The sequence below is a fragment of the Paracoccidioides brasiliensis genome (assembly GCF_000150735.1).
Source record: "Paracoccidioides brasiliensis Pb18 unplaced genomic scaffold supercont2.11, whole genome shotgun sequence".
NCBI lineage: Eukaryota > Fungi > Ascomycota > Eurotiomycetes > Onygenales > Ajellomycetaceae > Paracoccidioides > Paracoccidioides brasiliensis.
The window spans coordinates 779,529-799,521 of record NW_011371368.1 but is presented as its reverse complement, the minus strand read 5'-3'; the positions used below and the strand labels follow the sequence as shown (position 1 = coordinate 799,521).

The following is a 19,993-nucleotide window of genomic DNA, read 5'->3' as shown; positions in this document are numbered from 1 at the left end:
GTGGGAAGAAGCTACGATTCTGTGTTGACTTTCGCAAGCTGAATGCTATAACCAAACGAGATCAGTATCCCTTGCCCCTGATAGATGAGCTGATGGACCGACTCAATGGGGCGAAATACTTTACAAAGTTGGACATTCGGCAGGGGTTCCATCGCATCCGAATGGACCCTGAGTCTGAGGACCTGACCACCTTTAGAACCCGCTACGGGACCTATAAATATCGGGTGGTCCCCTTTGGCCTTACAAACGCCCCTGCCTGCTTTCAACGGTTTGTTAACAGTATCTTCTTTGACTACCTGGACAAGTTTATGACAGCATTCATGGATGATCTTCTAATCTATAGCAAGAATCTGGAGGAGCACAAGCAGCAGGTAAACTCAGTGCTAGACCGACTAAAGACAGCAGGTTTGCAAGCCAGCATCCAGAAATGTGAGTTTGCAGTCCAGAGGACAAAATACCTAGGGTTCATCATCAGTACAGAAGGGATTGAGGCAGACCCAGAGAAGACAGCTGCCATTGTGAGATGGCAGGCCCCCACCACAGTCAAAGGAGTCCAGTCATTCCTAGGATTTGGCAATTTCTACCGACGATTCATAAGGAACTACAGCCGAATCGCAAAGCCACTGTACCAGTTGACAAAGAAGACTATCCCATTTGTGTGGACATCAGAATGCAAATCAGCCTTTGAAAAACTGAAGAGGCAGCTGGTGGAGGCTCCGACACTGCGTTACTATGACCCTGAGCGGGAGACTCGTATTGAGACTGACGCCTCTGACGGAGTAGTGGCTGGGGTACTAAGTCAAAGATTTGAAAATGACCTTTGGCACCCAGTAGCCTTCTATTCAAAGACAATGAATGGTGCAGAGCTTAATTATGAAGTTCATGATAAGGAAATGCTGGCAGTAGTCCGGGCCTTACAAGAATGGCGGGCAGAGCTTGAGGGACTACAACGGGAGGAACGATTCAAGATCCTCACTGATCATCGTGCACTGGAATACTTCATGACTACCAAGAAGCTGAATGCACGTCAAGCCCGCTGGGCAGAGTTCCTCTCCCGTTTCTACTTTGAGATCAAGTATCGACCAGGCAAGGCCAACCTGCTAGCAGACGCACTGAGCAGGCCTGAGCAGGTTAGAAGGCAACAGGACGGCCGTATGCAGATCCTCCTAGGACCAGAGACCCTCGACCCCCAGATCACTCCCTCTACAGACATTGCTAGCATCAACTCCTCAGAGAAAGAGAGCATTGCTGAATGCATAGTGTCTCTAAACAAGACAGCCACCTCAATTGAGCCCCTGCGGCAGCAGGCAGATGATGAGAATAGTCCCTATACAATGGAGGACAATGTGCTACGGTACAATGGAAGACTAGTGGTGCCTGTTCAGGAAAAGGAAACCCTGATAGCCAAGCTACTGCAGGAAATTCATGATCAAGCTTCAACAGCACACCCTGGAGGACGAAAGACCCTGGCCCTGGTGCAATCACGCTATTGGTGGGCCACCTGGCGGACAGACGTCCTACGCTATATTCGGAACTGCCATGTGTGCCGGATCAGTAAAATTCCAAGAGATAAGACTCCTGGTTTGCTAAAGCCATTACCAATACCAGAACGGGCATGGCAGCATATTGCAATGGACTTCATGGACGTGCCGAAAAGCAAAACAGGTTATGATGCCATTTTGGTCATAGTATGCCGGCTAAGCAAGAAGACAATCTCCATTCCAACCACCCGGGGAGTTACAGCCCAGGAGCTGGCCCGACTATTCATTCGATTCTACTATTCATACAATGGGGCGCCTGACTCAATTGTCTCTGACCGAGGCCCCCAGTTCATATCAAGCTTTTGGGATGAGTTTACACAGATCCTGGGCATAAAACTGAAACTCTCAACGGCGCATCATGCACAAACTGATGGACAGACAGAAGTGGTGAATCAATACATTGCCACCCGTCTTCGCCCCTATGTCAGTTACTACCAAGATGACTGGGATGAGTGGCTGCCCATTATAGACCATGCCTCCGCAGCTACCCCAAATGCTTCCACAGGGATCTCCCCCTTCCTCGCAGCAAATGGATATGAACCCCGAATGTCATTTGACTGGCAACCACTGGCGGAGAAATTGGACATGAATGAGAAAAGAAATCGAGAAGCAGCAAGGAGCTTCATTCACCGAATGAGAGAGATCTGGAACCAGGCGAGTAAAGGCATAAGGACAGCACAGGAACAGATGAAGAGGCAGACTGACAAGCACCATCGAGAGCCTGACTTTGCAGTAGGAGATTTTGTTTATCTAACATTGAAATCATACAAGATGGATCGACCAAGCCGTAAACTGGCAGAGCAGAATGCCGGCCCCTTCAGAATCCTGGAAAAGGTGGGCAATGCCTACAAACTGGACCTCCCCATAACAATGAAGATTCATTCAATCTTCTCCCCAGACAAGCTACGCAAGGACTCCAGAGACCCTCTACCTGGCCAGACTATCAGACCACCAGACCCAATTGAAATAGATGGTGAGAATGAATGGGAAATAGATCGTATACTGGCCAGTCGAATAAGCCGGAGCAAGCTGCAGTATCGGGTGCGCTGGAAGGGGTTTGATGAGGATTCTTCATGGTACCCCGCTCGCGACTTCAAAGGATCACCACACGCCATACGCGACTTCCATGAGGCTAACCCTACAAAAGCTGGACCCCCAAGGCGACTAGATGAGTGGCTGAAGGCATGGGAGACAGACAGCTACCTGAAGGACGAGGTTGATGACGACCTACCGGCATGAGGACATGCCTGCCCCTAGACCGGGGGGTGATGTTAGGCTCAGCGTCCGACCGAGCCCGACCGAAGGCCGGTGCCCGGTTAGACCCGACGTCGGATTAAGCTCGGCGCCCGATTAGGCCTAATCCATATCACGTGACCACACGACCATGCAGGTGGTTATAATCCACGCAGGCCCCAGCACCCCCTTTCATCCCATCAAGCTTAGTATTTCGTTATATAGCAGTTAGCAACGCAGAGAGTTTCCTTCTTATGCAGCTCGCATTCGCTCCCTAACATCTATGACACATACAACTTTGATAAGATTGAATTTTAAGAAGGATAAGAACATGGAGAATGGGTTATAACTGCTTTTAAAGAAGCTAATTTCATCATTTCTTCATTTTTTTCAGGAGATTTGATTATAATCATTGAATATATATTCATGAATAATCATGTCATTCCATTATTGATAATCTTGATCTTCAAAACACACTTGAAGAATTGATATAAACAGACAGATTTGTCCAGCAATTATAGAATTGCTATATCAGATACTGAATTTACAAATAATGAAATTAAATTTGAATAACTGAAACATTTCAATACTGCTGCTACAGAAAAAAGACAGAAGAGAAGTTATCAATTGCTTTTAATGAATAATTATGAATCTCATATCACTGAGAAGTGCATATAATATATATATCTTTATAAGATAATTCTATATGAATTTTTATCACATGTCACTCATTTACTACAATATCTGAATAGTCTATCATTTCAGCAATATAAGCATTACCATTCAAAAGCAGTCAACTATGCCACATGTCATAGTCTTGTTAAGTATGAAAAATAACAGTTTCTACAAGACCTCTTAGCTATGTGAAAGCAGATCTTTAAATCTGATACAATAGCTGCAGAATGAGTTCAACATGGCATATATTCATGAAATTCTAACTGAGTTCTTGATACTTTTAAGCAGTGAATCTCATCACCTCCTTCACTGCAGATTTATAAAGATGAGAATGATTTAGATCATATATCTATCTCTTTCTCTTAGCTATTCTCATCAAAGACAATTCAAAAGCTGAAACATCATATTAATATTGTGAAAAATACCATACAAAGTATTAGAGATACTCTTGATTTATAATCACTCACTTTGACATGTCATTTAAACAAGATATTCAAAGTAAGTCTAATTAACATGAAACTTAATGAGCAACAGATTACTGAATTAAAGAACTTTCTCAATGTCAGTAAACACTGCAGAGCTAAAACAATCTGTTACCAGGTTCAAGTAGAGGAAGTTCTCACTATTAAAGATGTCAATAGAAAAATCAAGCAGTGTAAGAATAATAAAGCTGAAAAAGAGCAGAATAAGAAGCAATAAAGACTTAGAGTTGGTCTCATGAAAATTGACAATAACCCACTCACATCACTGACAGAAGAGGAATTAAATCAATTTAGAGATGACACACATACTGAGAATGATGTAGATAACCTTTTTATTATAGATTAGCTACTGGTTGTTGATATAGAGTGCAATAATGAGGATGTGATTCAAGATTTTTATCATTTCAATGTTTTTATCGTTTTGGTGTGGCGCACCCACACGAGGTGTGGGTTGCGCAGCGGCACGATTAATCTGTAATGTTCTAATCGGCTGGAATCATCGATGCTTTCAAGCTCAACCCCCAGAAAGTTAACTAATCATTATTCTGCGGCCCCATGAAGCCGGCTTGCAAAAGTTTGGGAGCCTTTGAGTTTTACGTAGTTACAGTACAGGCTCATCCTGAGAGCATTCGCGTATCTATCTATGCCTTTCAGACGGTTGGAGGACTTCATCATTGTCATTGTTTGAAAATGCAATTGTTACTTCAACCCCCGTCTCTACAGCTCAACGACGCTAAGCAACGCAGTGGACGTTGTGGGGTCAGAGTTTCGTTAACGAGTTTTGCTTGCAAACAACATGTTGTTACCAACCACTAAACCCTCTCCGGCAGAAACTCGGTCCGCGACTCGAAATCCGGGTTTAAAGTCTGTGTTCACGTTGAAAAACTACGAAACATGTCACCAAGTCCACTTGTTGCCAGCCAAAAGGTCCTTGATCTTCTGAAAAGGCTCCACGCCGCCTCCCTAAGTCAAGAACGCAGTTATTCGTTCCGCTTCTGGAGGTTGACTAGAAAGCTCCGGACTTTGCTCCTCAAAACATCATGGATGACTCAGGATGACGATTTTACAAGGGATAAATTCGTCGCCCTGGAGGCTGTCAAAAGCGAGTTTCTGTATCTCATGGCCCGATCCACGGGTGCAACAACTATAGTCGAGGCCGGGACTAGCTTCGGCGTTTCTACCATTTACTTGGCTTTGGCCGCGGGACAGAATGCGGCTTCACAATCTGCTTCTCCCATTACACCTGGACAGGGTGGTAAGGTAATTGCCACGGAGAGGGAGCCAGAGAAGGCGAAGAGGGCACGGGAACACTGGAAGGAAGCCGGGGATGAGGTTGAGCCGTGGATAACACTCTTGGAAGGGGATTTGAAAGAGACCCTCGCCATGGAGATAGATAAGGTGGACACAATCGATCTCCTGCTTCTTGATAGTATGTCTCTCCTCCTCTGATTGTGGCCTTGCCCATATTTACGTACTTATTTTACGTACTTCATCAACGATCTAGTTTGGGCACCCCTTGCGCTGTCCGTCCTGAAGATTGTCCAGCCGAAACTTCGACATGGAGCACTCATCATAGCAGATAATACGGCAGGTTTTCGGCCTGCCTATAAGGACTTTTTTGACTACTCGCATGATCCGAAGAATGGATTCAAGTCAATGACTATCCCATTCCACGGAGGACTCGAGGTGATGGTATACCTCCCAACAGCCTGATATGTTATGCATATTTTCCTTGGTTTTTTTTTTTTTTTTTTTTTTTTTTTTTTTTTTTTTTTCCATTCTCCAATCTCTATATCTCCCCTCGCACCCTCTCAAATACCCCGATCCAGAACTTGTCACTTAATAAAATTAGTTATTAAAAGCAAAAATCTTCATGTAATGTACATGTTCCTGTTCCTTTTGTATGACAACCCAGCGTAATCAGAATACCAAACCTATCTTTCTCTAATCTGTTCATTTATCATTGTGCCTGTCAAATTTCGTATGCCAGCGCCTAACATTTCCTCCGCCCACCACAGCTCTAGAAACGAGCTTCCAGCTCGCATATATTGGAAGGGGGGTTCGCACCACTTTGGCTGGGCCTACCGACTCAATAACATGTCAAAAAAAATGACGTTTATATGAAAATTTTTTAGTACCTACTAGAGTTTGGAGGGTAGATCGTTTCGCGTTAGTTCTTTCCTGTCGGTAATAGGGGATGATATTCATAGTTAACCGCAATTAACCGGAATTGAGTGTGAGGGTCGTCGCGCCGTGTCTTAAGTGGTTGGGAGTGGTAAGGCATTGACCTTAGATTAAAGGCATAAACTGGGATGTTGAGGAACATCCCCTCAGAAAATCTTTAAACCCAGTCAAACAACCATAAAAGAGGAATATGATCAATACAGAAAATGAAACATAGGGTCAATTCCAACAAATGGCGAAGATCTAGCCAGCTGTGGTAGAGGGATGAGGAGGAAACAACATAGAAAAGATAGATTTGGCACCGATTCTGCAGAAGGAGTGCCCTAGCAAGACAGCACGGGATATAATACAAGAGCTCGCACAACACCCGTCACCCAACCTCCAAAAAGCCAGCATCTTAACGAGTAGATCCCCGCTGTTGCAATCGGCTTCTAAGGTATTGACGAACAATACCCTCAACGCTACCCATATCATGTTTCGGATGTCTAAACGTTGTTAGTTAGCATCTGACTGCAAACTCCCCCACCCGAAAAAGGACCACAAATCAAAAGGAGACAGAGAAAAGGGAAAAAGGAAACGGGGAAATACCTCATGTAATACAATCTGGCGCGTCTCTTCCGCTTCTCTGTCCGCTGTACAATCTCCACAGACTGCACGTTCGGACTAAAAACCTTAATCCACATCTCACATCCGATCCTCGTCAATTTATTTCGCAGCAAAAACGAAGTGTCCAACCCTCTGGACCGAATGTTCAGGCATACGCCGGCGAACGGGTCCCCGGATTTGAAGGTGACTCGTAGGATATCTCCCACTTTGACACCGTGGGGGTTCCGTCGATCGAAGAGCGCCTTTCTTTCGCCGGTAGGGTCGTATATGGCGAGCTGGTCCTTTGTGAAGGCGGAGATGGGGTCTTTGAATGCCCTGCATTTGCTTTCCGGGGGAGGAGGCACTATTATTTTCCTCCCGACCTCTACAATATAGTAAGTGGCATGTTAGCATGAGAGGTTTTTAGCAACCGCGAATTTTGCAAAAATCACAACCACAGATCCAGGGGGAAGAGCTTAAAAAAAAAAAAAAATTCTCTAATATGGGGGAAGCATACGTTTGTCAGGCCTATGGAGATTTGGTATCTGGCACAGAAACTGCGGCGGAAGGTTCTTCGGGAACGGAATCTTCTCCTTTGGCGGGGAGAAGACCGTGTATAGAGAGTGGCGGCCGAACTCGTGGGTCTTGAATCCGCGGCTGACTGCGCCCCAGGAGCCCAATGGCCGCATAGCGGGCACTGAAGCGGCCTTTTCTACAACTGAGAATAACGAGTGCGTATTTACCTACCTAGATATATACCTCAGGGTACCTATAGACGTATATGTCTGGTGGGATTGGATGTTCTGTATGTTGTCTGTGAATGTTTCTTTTTCGCTCGGCCAAAGAAAGAACTGGACATGGTCCGTGCACAGCGCCAAGACCTGATCTTTTTGCAATTGTCGATATATGAATCCAACCAAAATAAAAATCTCAACTGGACAGATATAATATATAACAATTCAGATTTAACTCCACGCTGTCTCTTCTGCGCTAATTGCTCGTGCCCCCACTATTCGACGAGGAGGAATTGGCATTCGACTGGGCTTGCTGCAGTTGTTGCCAATGACCTCAGGCCTCCATTGCGATTTTTTCCGAAGAGCAAGCGGGGGGAGGCAAGATTCTCGTTATCAGAAGAAACTGTGACAATGTCGCAGGGCATTATGAACAGAAAACTTTTTTGTTGGAGTTGTCTCAGTCAGGTAACTGGCCTAAGGAAGGGGCAGGCAAGATTCTTCAACAATTCAGGGGCTTGTAAACGAGGTATATTCTCCCCGCTCCATACGTATATACAGTATATGATTGGCGCATATCAAAAATTTTCCCGTATGATCGAGCAACTGACCCTATATAACAGCATGGGTCCCAAAATTCAAACCAACCTCATCTCAGAGCCTTGATGAGCTCCTCACCATATTCCGTGAACACGTCTTTGTTCCCGCGAGCCTCAAGCCCCACCAGCGAAGACTCATATTCAATGAAGAGGCCACGAATCTCCTCCACCAGAATCCCATAACAGTAACCCTTCACAGCAACACTGGAGAATCCTACTCCCTGCGCCCAGTAAAATTTAATGAAAGGCCCAGTAACAAAGTGGTAGAGGACATTATCAACCTCATGAGAGAACCGAAGGATTGGTATTCCCTCGTTCCGCTACTGAAGGGACTGCACAGCTCGAAACGCACCCCCAACATCCGGCTCTGGGAATTCATCGTGCGCAAAGCGGGCGAAGCAGGCATGAATTCCGTCATAATCGACTGTGCAGAGGAAGGGCGCAGAACAGGCTTTTCACTCGGTGACTATCTACTGGCGGAACTGTTCTTCTCCAACCTGCGCCTCAAGGCTGAGTCCGCGGGATTCAAGGGCCCCGAACTCGAGAAGGCACTTCGACAGGCTAAGCATGTTGCCATGCTGATGAATGCTGAGGAGCATGTGCCGGTCGATAAGACGAAGCCGGACCCACGACAGCATCCGAATATCATTGCTGTTTTGTTGGAATTGAGTGCGGCTCGTGTCCTTGATGCGTTTGAAGGGAAGGATGTCAAAGGTGATGTCCGTTCGTATGCTAGGAAATTGCTGGGTACGTGGGTGCTAAGAGAGAAGTTCGATACTATCAAGTATCCCAAGAAGGTTGTGCGGCATGTCACAGACCTGCCGTCTGTTAGGAATGGTATTGAGTTGGCATTGCAGGTCGAGGAAATCAAGAAGGATGAGAAGCTGAGCGAGGCTCTTAGAGAACGGTTGAATGAATTAGATACACATGTCAAGGAGGCTGAGGCTTAGGAGTGGATCATTGGTGGCGTTTTATATAAAGTCAAGCGTCCGTACCATATCATATATGAATCTACTAGACTTATTTCCCTTCCTTCTACACTATTGTAGATTTTGTCTTTTAAATATTTTTGGTGTTCAATAAGAGAAACTTTTTTATCCTATAATAAGATCTTGTATAGGGCAACAATGGTACTTCAATGCATATCTTTGCCTATGAATGGCATGCGAAGGTACGTATTACGGCAGTTACTATGTAAGTCTTGGAACATAGATAGAACATGGAAGGGAGTAGAAGTTTCCATTCCACCATGACATTACACCCTCTGGGTTAGTTGTCGAAATATGTAGCGACAGATATGCAAATTATAGACCCGTGAGGACATGGTAAACGATGAAACTAGAAACGCAAGTAAGACTTAACAAAAAGCTCACAGGTCATAATGTAAATCATATCAACACAGAGAGAGTGTATAATCGTCGCAGAAGTATCCTCGGGCATCCAATGTACACTTCCCTCCGACGACAGCTGGACCAGCCACACATATCTATCAGAATACTGTTAGCAGCCAAAATGAGAAAGGGTCAGTGCTATGAATGCATACTTTTCCTTCAGAGGAATCCCCAGTATCACTAGCATTCTCCTCCTTTTCGTAGATTAATTTTATTTCCAGATTACTCAAAGGGGGTCCAAAATGGCTACGACCAGGAATTCTCCTATAGTCAAACGAATTAGTCTGGCAAATAGCACCAGCAACCGAAGGCGCAGTCAACGCATATAGAACTCGTGCGCCAGTGAATACCCTTAAGTCTGTCAACTGGTCAGAGGTAATTTGGTATTCCGGGTTTGCGTCAATGCGATGAGAGATATAAAGCAGGCGGATATTTTCAAGAGACAATTCTGCAATGGGCCCTAAGCTGGCGAGCCTAGTGAGCATGTTCTGAGTGGGCATGGTGCCGGCATCGAGAGATTGGCACTGCAGGAATCGGCAAATCTTGGCAACCGTGCCTATCTGTGGAGACATGGATTTCGTATGGTAGTTATGCATTGTTTCTGAAGAGGCTACGATTACGGTTGGGGAGATACCGGCGGTTGCAAGCGCGAAATCGACATGTTCGCCAGACACGGAGTTGAACGCGACGGAGGCGTTTCCGTACAGAGCGGCGAGGATTATGCAAAGCGGAAACGAGCGACATAGCGAGTCGATGGACAGCACCAGGTCAGTTGCAGTCAGGTGCAGACCCCTAGGAAGTGCGGCGCCCACCCCCGCAATACCAGCTACCAAAACCTATCAGGACAAGTTAAACATAAACACAGAAGTGGATTTGGAGAAGGGAAAGCAAGTTCCCATACAGCAGGTGAATACTCGACAAAGCTGGCGGAGTCTTCTGAAGAAGCCCAGAGAGCTACAATGGAAGGTGGTGGTGTGGACGAGATAGTAGCTGGTACGTCCGTGCCTATCACGCCTTTCTTGTCCTTGACCAACTCGTGCCACACGGCCACTTCGATACCACCTCCGATTCCCTCTGGCACTTGACTCCAATCCATGTGCCGGCTTCCGTGGTTCGCAACCCAAATCGCACCCCTCAGCGATGGCACGGCCTTTAATAATACAGAGGGCTCCAATGTGCCAGCTTCCGCAATGAGCAGGTCGGCCCCAGCTAGTGCAAGATACGCACCAAGCCTTTCAGAAGGTATCTTACAGGGTATTAAAACGGCTTTGAAGCCATAAAATGCTCCCGCTAGATTTTAATCGTGTTAGTGAACATTACTAATTGATATTCACTCAAGGAGACATCGCTATAACCAACCGAAAATAACAGCAATAGATTCCACCGAGTCAGGGAGATATAAAGCCACAGTCTGCGCCTTTGATTCGTAAATGTACTGGCCGATGATATTGATTTCCTGGGAGACATCATCCAACCTATGCTCCACAACATTCTTCCCGAGTACAGTGTAGAATTTCCCTTGTTTCCCAGCTGGCGTCCCATCAGTGGCCACTGATCCCCGGAGAGCCGCTCGCCAGACATCGCGAAGATCCCCATTTCGCCCAGCTGTCCATTTCGGCTTGTCGGGGTCCTTCACGTTCAGTCCGCTCTTTAGCGGATAGCCGTGGGGTACGTCATGGGCGCGGAGAACAGCGGACTCTCCTGGTAACCTGATAGAGGCTTCAATGGCTTGTCGGGCAAGAAAGTAAGGGTGAGCATCGGGATCCTTCGAGAAGAATAACTTGTAGCCTACGAAAGCCGCTATGAGTGTGGCTATCAGCGTTGAATGGGTACTCCAGTCGGCGAACAGGTCAGCTAGCATGGTATTAAGGTCCGCCATGGCCGAAGTCATCGTGGGAGCTGCGACGACTGTTATCTTCACATTCAATAGAGGCAATTGCGATATTCACTCGCAACCCCGAAAAGCTAAAAGGAAGACAAGACAGCCCCTGCGAAAACCACGAGAGATGAAGTTTGGGAGCTGAATTGGTAGCGGACAAGGTACAGTTAAACACCTGCGGGATTACCGCAGGTCACGTGTTGATGTTTAATCAGCAGAAGAAGTCATAGTTAATGGTAAATGCAAAGATAAATAGGTAAACGCAGGAGCATCAGCTAGATATTTGCACTTATCTTCTCTTCTTAGAAATATATCATCGAAGTATTTGTAAACCCTGTTATCAGCCTTTCGCGCTAAGTGCGGCAAACGCGCTTGAAATTGTGATGGTGTTGAGCGGCAAACAAAACAGAGGGAACGCCTTTAAGGCCTCATAGATTTACGATCCTTAACCAACCAACAATCATGGTCGATGCGACGGAACTGCAGCTGTGACTTCCGTATAACCAATGCTTATGTTTTAGCTCCCCGCAGTCCAATGATTCTGTGATATATTCGTGCAGAATCAACAGGTAAGGGTAAGTAGGGTAAGTAGGGCTCTCACAGGTGAGTGAGCTGTGAAACGTCCATTATATCAATACGCTTTAGTCGTGTTGAGTTGTTGAGAACTTAGCTGACGATAACGCATCTTTAGAATTGGTTTCTTTTCTCTTCTTTCTTTTATAATCCTCTCCTTATGGCATCTCCGTCGTTCCCTTCTACTCCGAAACCACAGGGGCACGAGGTTGTTCCGCCCTCCCCTGGCACCTGGCGACATCCCAAGCTCAAGGAAATTGTTCGAAGGCAGAATGCGTCAACTTTTGGAGACCGGAATGTGAAGAAGATTTTCCTGAACGGAGGTTGTCTAATCTTATCTGGATTTTTGGGAACTTTGTTCCGACGATGGTATGGAGAAACATCATGTTAGCAATGCTCGCGGGCTGGGTGCTAACAAAACAACAGTTGCCTGTGGCTGGGCTCCCTTCTTAATATCCCGACATATCCCGACATAATTCTCCTTGCTTTACGCCTCCTTCTCCTTGTAAATATTGTGGTTGCTCTCTACCCAATTTATTGCCCTAAGGATGATTTGTCTGACATACCATTAACACCTTCCCAACGGTCCCTCCTTGGCCTCGATCCCAGTTACAGTACTCCTACTACACCTGGAAGCGTATATGTTACCCCTCCTCGATATCGAGTATCTTCCAGCTCGCGAAAAGCAAGCCCAATCAGCCCAAGTCCATCGTTCTCTGGAAGATCCAGAAGCATGTCTGGTAGCCTGTCTGGCAGCATGTCTCAAGAGAGTAGCACTCTACCATTTTCCCCTTTGCCCAGTCCATTATTTCATAAAGCAATGGGGAACGGCACGAGAGAGGTTGGACGAAGACAGAGCTTTGGGTCCCCATCTTCTTTTGGGCGATCCAGCTTACGTGAAGGGAGCTTATTGCGGGCACCCTCGACACCAAGCCCGAGCGGAAACAGGAATGGGAACGGGAACGGCAAAAGCACCAGCGGGATCCTGACCAACAAGTGGCTATATGAGAGAACCAATTCTATGTCTCCTACCAGCAGCGTTTATAGATCATAAAGTACGCCTGTTGGATGAAGAATGTATATGCCTAAATTTACTGAGACAAATTGGAGCAAAGGTCGCGTATGGGAATGAATGGGACGGCATGGATTAGTTTCTGGTTTTTAATTTTCTTTCTTTTCTTTTCTTTTCTTTTTTTTTTTACCGTTTTTGTCCTCTGTTAGATATTTTTATTGAAGGATGGGTTAGGCTCTTTTCTACTTCTACTACTACTACTATATTATTATACCATTATACCAATATACCAGTCACTACCTCCTCCTAAATATATATATCCTGTTATTTAAACTGAGTATTGTTATAAGAATCGGAAGTTGGTTGCTGAACATGTACCCAAGGTCCTCCAAAATTCAATCCAAAAGCCCCGAGTTAATCTTTAATTAGCCTCTCCTCACCAAAACTGCCCGGTTCTTGGCAGCGCCTGCTGGCGAATCCAAGCTAGTTTGCCGCGATCTCGTATCCACACTTCAAACCTGGCATCAACCAACAACGTAACAAGTAACAAACCCCAATGTGTGGTGCGGAGCTGCCAGTTTACTCGATTCATTCACCTTGGATTCCAGGGATTATTTACCTTCTTTCCCCACCACTATTGCATGGCCTGTAGAGTGCGACAGCCAGGGTAAACACCCCTCCAGGTAATGGGGGGTTCGGAATCCAAGCTTGCCTTCAAGCAAGGCATATTTAGACTTTCAGAGGAGACCAACATTGCCGCTGATGATTCGTATTGGACTGGGGTATGTGTCTGTATACGCAGCCAGACGATTGGAATTTATGTTCGGAAGCTGACAGGCCGAGTTAGTTCTGGGAGCTCCCTGAGTCAACCGAAGATGTCTTTAGCTTGTTCTCTCCGGCTGATATACGACGCACTCGAGATGCCTCGATAGCCAATTTAGAGACGTTGATATTGGCGATTACCTCCCGTCTCATCGTCCTCAAGAACCATCCCTCATTTCCAGACCCAGATCTCGCCCCAGATAGAGACGCTCTGAACTGCATTCGTGTCCTCACCCGTATTCTCCCCTTCATATACGAGTCGGAAAATTTAGAAGCATGGGAGAATAAATTTTTCTGGGGAAAGAGGAGGAAGAAGCATCGAAATGCGCAAATAGCGTCGCAGGTCTTGTTCGATGGAGCTGAGGTCGAGGATGAAATGCGCCGCCCAAATCCAGAGGAACATGCTAACGATTACTATGACGCCAAACCTTTGGCGGAAGAACTTATTGATACCTTGGTGGATTTGCTGTTCTACGCAGGATTCACCGTACCGACGACACCGAATGCGAAGGCAAAGGTGGTGTACTCAATATGGCAGAGCGGAGTGGGCTGTAATATTGCTATGGGGTCGAATAGGGAATTGGAAAGCAATCGATGCGAGATATTGAGACTCTTGTTAACGTTATCAAGCAAGTCTATGTATATGCCCTCTAGTAAGCTCGCCAGTTCAGATCATGTTATAGTTGCACCCGTTTCTAACACCTCTTTCAGCTTTGCTCCCAGTTAAAGGAGTCAAAGCCATTACGTATCTTGTTTCATGCCCCGACAAGCAGGTGGTTCTATCGCTCCTATGCTCCTTGTTGAACACAGTAAGTGTTGAGCATTGTGAGCTCTCAGATCTTGGTTGTTCCTAACTAGCCTTCTAGACAATAAAGTATAACCCAACACCTTGGAGGCTGCCATACGACTATGTTGTTTGGAAAGACCCAAAACAAATTCTTGTCATCTACAGTCTACAGTTGCTCCTGGCTCTGCTTCTTTATCCCATTCCGGAAGATGGACGCGGAACTCCTCCCAAAAACTACTATCGACATTTCTTTGGCCGGTTACACCGCCCTCAAGATTTCCAATTCATCGTTGAGGGCATGACTAGAATTCTCAATCAGCCGGTTGGTTATACCCAAGCGTCTACTCCACAGTTCAATACTAATTGAGAATACAGATGCAAGCAACAACGTCGTACCTACCTGGCAGCCAAAAATCAGTCAAATGGGCGCCGGAAATGATTATGCTTTTCTGGGAAGCGCTGCAATGCAATAAACGTTTCCGATCTTATATCATTGATTCCGGTCGGGCTCATTATTTCTTGATTCTTTGCATATTCTATGCCATCGAGAACAAAACCGATACTTCGAAACTCGGTGTAGTAAAAATGTGTGTCTTTGTCCTGCAGACACTAAGCGTTGAGCCAAACTTCGGAAAGAATCTCAACAAGAAGTTCGAATGCCAGGATACACTGCCGCAAAGTGTACGACTGCAAAATTTTCGAGGCTCCTATGCTGATTTCTTGATCATTGTGAGTGCTCTTGGCTACTTTCACCTTATTTTCCTGTCTAATCAAGTGTTACAGTCCATACATACTCTTTTGACGACAAGCAAAGGAAAACTTGATGCGGTATATCCGGCGTTATTGGCAATTATTAACAATGTCGGCGCCTACTGCGAGCATTTATCAGCCACTACCTGCTCTAAAATTATTCAACTCTTCGCATCAATGTCCTCCCCTAGCTTTTTACTCGCCAACGAAACGAACCACATCCTCCTGCATTCACTTCTTGAATTTATCAACTCCGTGCTTGAGCACCAGTATACCAGTAGGTAATTTCGCAAAACCAAATGTTTCTAGGACATGATCTAAACTAGTACGCAGAAAATCCTTTACTTGTATATGCTATTCTGAAGTCCGCGAAGCAATTCGAGGCCCTCCGGGCCTTCACTCTAGAGAGTGGACAAGAAGAAATGGAAAGACAACACCAACGGAAGAAAACCAATTCAAGTAGTGGTACCAATGACCCACTATCAAGTCCTACGATTTCTCAGGCCGGAAATGACAACCGTGGCTCTGGCGTTGGACGACGACCCTTAACACACGTACCGGAGGATGGCACCTTTGCAATCGGAGACGATTCCGATGAAGAAGAAAACGAGCGGCAAAATACGCCTTCGCAGTCATCTTTCCCTCTTGAAGACTCTCGAGACACCTCAGTTTCATCGAATGCCGATGAAAATGTTCCGCTACAACTTCGTGGAATGTCCGAGAAAGCCCGTGGGAAAATGCCCGCTGGTCAGGTAACATTTTCAAGACAGAACAGCATCACAAGTCTAAGTAGTTATACACCGACTATTCCCTCTAGCTCCAGCGGTTTCATTCCTACAGCTTTATGGGTGAGCTAAACGACCTCCACACAACGTGTCTTGGAAAACTTTAGAGAGTTATTATTTTTGCTAACAAACGACAATTCCAGATCGAATCCTGGGTCCCTGAACTACCCTTACACACAATCATAACCCTCATCTCCTCAATACATCCACACATCCCCTCATCCGCCCTCCAGTCCTCTCTAAACCCAGAAGCACGAGCTCTAATCTCCAACCTCCCCTCCTTCGCCGAGGAACCCTACGTCCACGCACTCCTGGCCGAACCCTCACCAATCCGAGTGCACCTGTTCGAATGGTCCCCGCTATCACTCGGCTGGTACGAATCACTCCTATGGGGTTTCATATTTGCCAGCGAGATGGTAGTGGGTTCTGCGTCGGGGTCGACGCCGGGAACTGTTGGGGTGTGGAATGGGACCTCCATCAAGTTATTCAAAGTGCAGGAGACGGCTGCTCAAGGCCCAACGTTGCTGGCCCCCAAGGGGGCTGTGGATGCGGTTGGTAGCAATCTTATGCAGCGTATTGGGAACTTAAATCTCCGTGGGCGAGCGGGCGGGAGCGGTTCAGGTAGCACGCAAGATGGTCAAGGGGATACAAGTGGTGTGAGGATGAGGGAGGTTTAAGACATTTATTTTATTGTTTTTTGCTCTTTTTTGGCTTAATTATTTAATTGTTATTTTTTAATTTCAATTTTACTTTTTTTTTTTTGGTTTGGTTTGGCGGAATGTGTTGAGAATTGGGACGATATAAACTTCCCTTCTCCTTTGGCTTCTGGAACAATAAAAATATTGTAGTGTTAGTTACAACTGTCAGACAGGGTTTAATTCGTTTTCTTTTTCTTTTTCATATTTCCTCCACCCATCTTCCGTTTTATCTTTTCAATGGATGTCTCTGCTTCGAAATAGCCAGCGTTTTGTTTTATAAGCTCAGATAACCCCCTATCGTCAAGTTTGGTGTGGTCGATCCCATGATTATATGTATACTCGTCTCTATGCAGTTTTTCTCAATCATAACCTCTTTATCGTCTACCGAAATGCTTATTTCGAACCAGCCATATTCTATACCCTGCATATACGGCCCCAGATTTTATGCTTAGGCAATACAATAATATACTGTTAAAATTTTGAGGGGAATTAAACTCACATATAACCAGTCTCGCCCTTTTCTCCGTGTATCTTCGTATAAATCTTGGGTGCGAATCGAAGATTTAAGCTTACGCCACTGTGTGATTCTTGGGTCAGACGGAACCAGCCGGTGTGACCCGTGGGTTAATCTATAACCCACGATATTATGTTTCATGGATTAGTTATTCCAATATCCACTGATTCCTAACCTCTTAGACAGCGAGACGGCTAGACGGCTAGACGGCTAGATGGCTAGACGATTTTAGACGCCAATTCAACCTTTAGATGACCCCATCATTGCTCGGAGCTCACCCTCCGCCCGCCACAACCATGCTGCTCGTCGCAGCTGTCCCCATCACTTTCCTGTCTTTCCATCTTGCACGCGTAGTCGCCGCGGTTCCCGGCTCGTCTTCACTACAGAATATCCTCAAGAACACTGACCGCAGTGACTTGTATGGCTATCCAACCGATCTGACGAGAGGGATTATCCCTGTAACTATATATTCCCTTCTTCTTATAATTTCGGTTGAACCTCTGCGGGAGATCCAATTGCTAACTGACATTGGATGACTCTTCATCTTGGTTAGATCCCGGTCCATTCGCATAAGTACGCTTTTCTTGCCAGCTTTTGACAGGATGGGGCCGGCCATTGTTGCCACTCGGGGTTTGCGGGAGAGGTTAGATATCTGCCTGTGTTTATGCGCTGACATGTAGTGTTGATGACAGTGACTATTGGAGAGACCTGCCGTTCTATTCAGGTATGCGGCTGCGGCTGAGGAATCCTCTTTCATACCCATTAGATATATAGGATTGCAGGCTGACAACTTTACCGAGCATGTAAGCTCTCTCCGCCGGCTGCATGTCTGTCGAAGCGGACGTCTGGCTGTACGATGGCGAACTCCTCGTACGCTCCTTTGCCCCTGCTGCATATTTCCCTCCTGTATCAGAACAGTTGATGACATCTACAACAGGTCGGCCATGATCAATCCTCCCTAACCAGATCACGCACCCTACAATCCCTTTACATAGATCCGATCATGGATGTCCTCCGCCGCCAGAACCCGCACAACCCTTACCTCTCCGAAGAGACCAGGAAGTAAGGGCAGCCCACACGTTTCGTATCAATTCCGACAAAACACCGCTCTAACCTGATTTGCAGCGGCGTCTACGACGCAGACCCCTCTCAAACCCTCTATCTCTTCATCGACGTCAAAACGTCCGGCCCCAAAACCTGGCCCCACGTAATTGCAGCACTCGAACCCCTCCGCCACGCCAACTACCTCACCACCCTCCGCAACAACGATACGCTAATCCCAGGCCCAGTCACTGTCATTGGCACAGGGAACACACCACTAAACCTCGTCGGCCCCGTCAGTAACCGTGATTACTTCTACGATGGCCCCTTGGCTGATCTTGACAAGGAATGGTTTGAAGATATAACCAAGTTCGTATCGCCGATTGCATCAACGAATCTTGAATACGCGATTGGTGGTGGTGGTGGTCGTGGTGATCGTCGTGCGATTCCGTTGTGGGCACCGGGGGAGGGATACCAAGAGGGCAACGGGAAAGGGAAGGGGAAGGGGATGGAGATGGAGTGGTTGAATTCTGAGCAGCTGGAGAAGTTGAGGGGACAGATCGAGGCGGCGAAGAAGAAGGGGATTGGCGCAAGGTATTGGGGAACACCTGGGTGGCCGGTGCGCGTGCGGAATGAGGTGTGGAGGATGCTGCTGAGGGAAGGGGTTGCATTGGTGAATGCCGATGATTTGGATGGGGTTCAGGGGTATTTTTAGATTGGATAGAGTGGTTGGGTATATAGAGAGGTACTGTGCTAGACTAGGTATACCATGAACTCTAGGATTGAATAGTTGATGTCCTCGTCCTTTTTTCGAGAGGTTTTTGGCTTTTGAGTTTACTTTGCTTTTTACTCTTGATGCCATTGTCGATCTCTCTGGAAAGGGGCTGTGACGAAGATCGAGGGATCTGTCTGGCTTATGCATAGATTTATATCTCCTCGTACCCCTTTTAAAGCACGTCATAAATAGTTCTGTATGTCGCGTTGTCGCACTCGATTTACTTGTTGTTCCCAGACCCTTTAAAATTCGATAATCACCCAGAAGTGCCACTGCGCACTTTAAACACGTGGGGATTTTTCTGTTGCGTAACCTACACTATCGTGGTTCGGCATGGAAGATCCGGGAGACAAACAATTCTTGTACATACATACTTCCATGTCGGAAACTAACCGAGTGTGTGAAACAGCGCATTAGACAGCAGTGTTGGAGGGGATTCGGATTCGGCTACGTGAATCCAGTGGCACTGTGGAATCTTCGAGGTTCTGTGCAACAACCATGGCACACAACTGGCACAGTGATTTGTTACGGTGGTTTGGAGTTGTTTGCCATACGGAACACGCGTTGGGAAACCCATGGAAGGAAATAAAAGAAACAGAACGTAAAATTATTTTCATGTCAATATCGGGAGGAAAAATTGCATTATTTTCATACAACAACGTAGGCATTTGTAAAATTCTATCGTCTAACACTAAACACCTTCCGTATCAACCCAAGTGTTTGCCTAGCATGTGCAGGTGTCATCGGTCTCCGACCTCTCCAAACACGCTGTGCAAAAGGAATCAATACTGGCTTCGTGGACGGAAATGAAATATAATCTGTGCAGTCGAGGTGATTGGCGTGGGGAATGTGCAGGGACGCAAGTCTGTCGAAATCCCGCTCTCCGTTTTTATATTTTGTCTAGTTCCTTTGAACGCAGTAGGTGCTCCAAGGATT

The 19,993-nt window shown here is 46.3% G+C and overlaps 7 protein-coding genes across 7 annotated transcripts; 5 read left to right on the top strand and 2 right to left on the bottom strand.

Annotated features, from left to right (window-relative positions):
* Positions 1 to 4,825: 4,825 nt before the first annotated feature.
* Positions 4,826 to 5,644, top strand: PADG_07490 (uncharacterized protein; the record flags this gene model as incomplete). Its single annotated transcript, XM_010764565.1, has 2 exons — positions 4,826 to 5,360; positions 5,436 to 5,644. 2 exons carry the CDS (start codon positions 4,826 to 4,828, stop codon positions 5,642 to 5,644), a joined length of 744 nt encoding a protein of 247 aa, XP_010762867.1.
* Positions 5,645 to 6,512: 868 nt separating this feature from the next.
* On the bottom strand, positions 6,513 to 7,389 carry PADG_07489 (ribosomal protein L19; the record flags this gene model as incomplete). Its single annotated transcript, XM_010764564.1, has 3 exons — positions 6,513 to 6,600; positions 6,704 to 7,085; positions 7,218 to 7,389. 3 exons carry the CDS (start codon positions 7,387 to 7,389, stop codon positions 6,513 to 6,515), a joined length of 642 nt encoding a protein of 213 aa, XP_010762866.1.
* A 456-nt stretch (positions 7,390 to 7,845) lies between these two features.
* Positions 7,846 to 8,980, top strand: PADG_07488 (uncharacterized protein; the record flags this gene model as incomplete). Its single annotated transcript, XM_010764457.1, has 2 exons — positions 7,846 to 7,960; positions 8,055 to 8,980. 2 exons carry the CDS (start codon positions 7,846 to 7,848, stop codon positions 8,978 to 8,980), a joined length of 1,041 nt encoding a protein of 346 aa, XP_010762759.1.
* Positions 8,981 to 9,423: 443 nt separating this feature from the next.
* PADG_07487 (uncharacterized protein) lies at positions 9,424 to 11,312 on the bottom strand (the record flags this gene model as incomplete). The annotated part of the gene is made up of 4 exons (XM_010764563.1): positions 9,424 to 9,516; positions 9,574 to 10,257; positions 10,323 to 10,711; positions 10,781 to 11,312. 4 exons carry the CDS (start codon positions 11,310 to 11,312, stop codon positions 9,424 to 9,426), a joined length of 1,698 nt encoding a protein of 565 aa, XP_010762865.1.
* Positions 11,313 to 12,033: 721 nt separating this feature from the next.
* PADG_12306 (uncharacterized protein) lies at positions 12,034 to 12,927 on the top strand (the record flags this gene model as incomplete). The annotated part of the gene is made up of 2 exons (XM_010764643.1): positions 12,034 to 12,242; positions 12,300 to 12,927. The coding sequence occupies 2 exons, from the start codon at positions 12,034 to 12,036 to the stop codon at positions 12,925 to 12,927; spliced, it is 837 nt and encodes a 278-aa protein (XP_010762945.1).
* Positions 12,928 to 13,571: 644 nt separating this feature from the next.
* Positions 13,572 to 16,706, top strand: PADG_12305 (uncharacterized protein; the record flags this gene model as incomplete). The annotated part of the gene is made up of 8 exons (XM_010764642.1): positions 13,572 to 13,667; positions 13,733 to 14,360; positions 14,419 to 14,516; positions 14,574 to 14,816; positions 14,870 to 15,223; positions 15,278 to 15,521; positions 15,578 to 16,092; positions 16,173 to 16,706. 8 exons carry the CDS (start codon positions 13,572 to 13,574, stop codon positions 16,704 to 16,706), a joined length of 2,712 nt encoding a protein of 903 aa, XP_010762944.1.
* An 831-nt stretch (positions 16,707 to 17,537) lies between these two features.
* On the top strand, positions 17,538 to 18,997 carry PADG_07485 (uncharacterized protein; the record flags this gene model as incomplete). Its single annotated transcript, XM_010764456.1, has 6 exons — positions 17,538 to 17,699; positions 17,795 to 17,814; positions 17,934 to 17,965; positions 18,050 to 18,111; positions 18,179 to 18,303; positions 18,367 to 18,997. 6 exons carry the CDS (start codon positions 17,538 to 17,540, stop codon positions 18,995 to 18,997), a joined length of 1,032 nt encoding a protein of 343 aa, XP_010762758.1.
* Between the last annotated feature and the right edge of the window lie 996 nt (positions 18,998 to 19,993).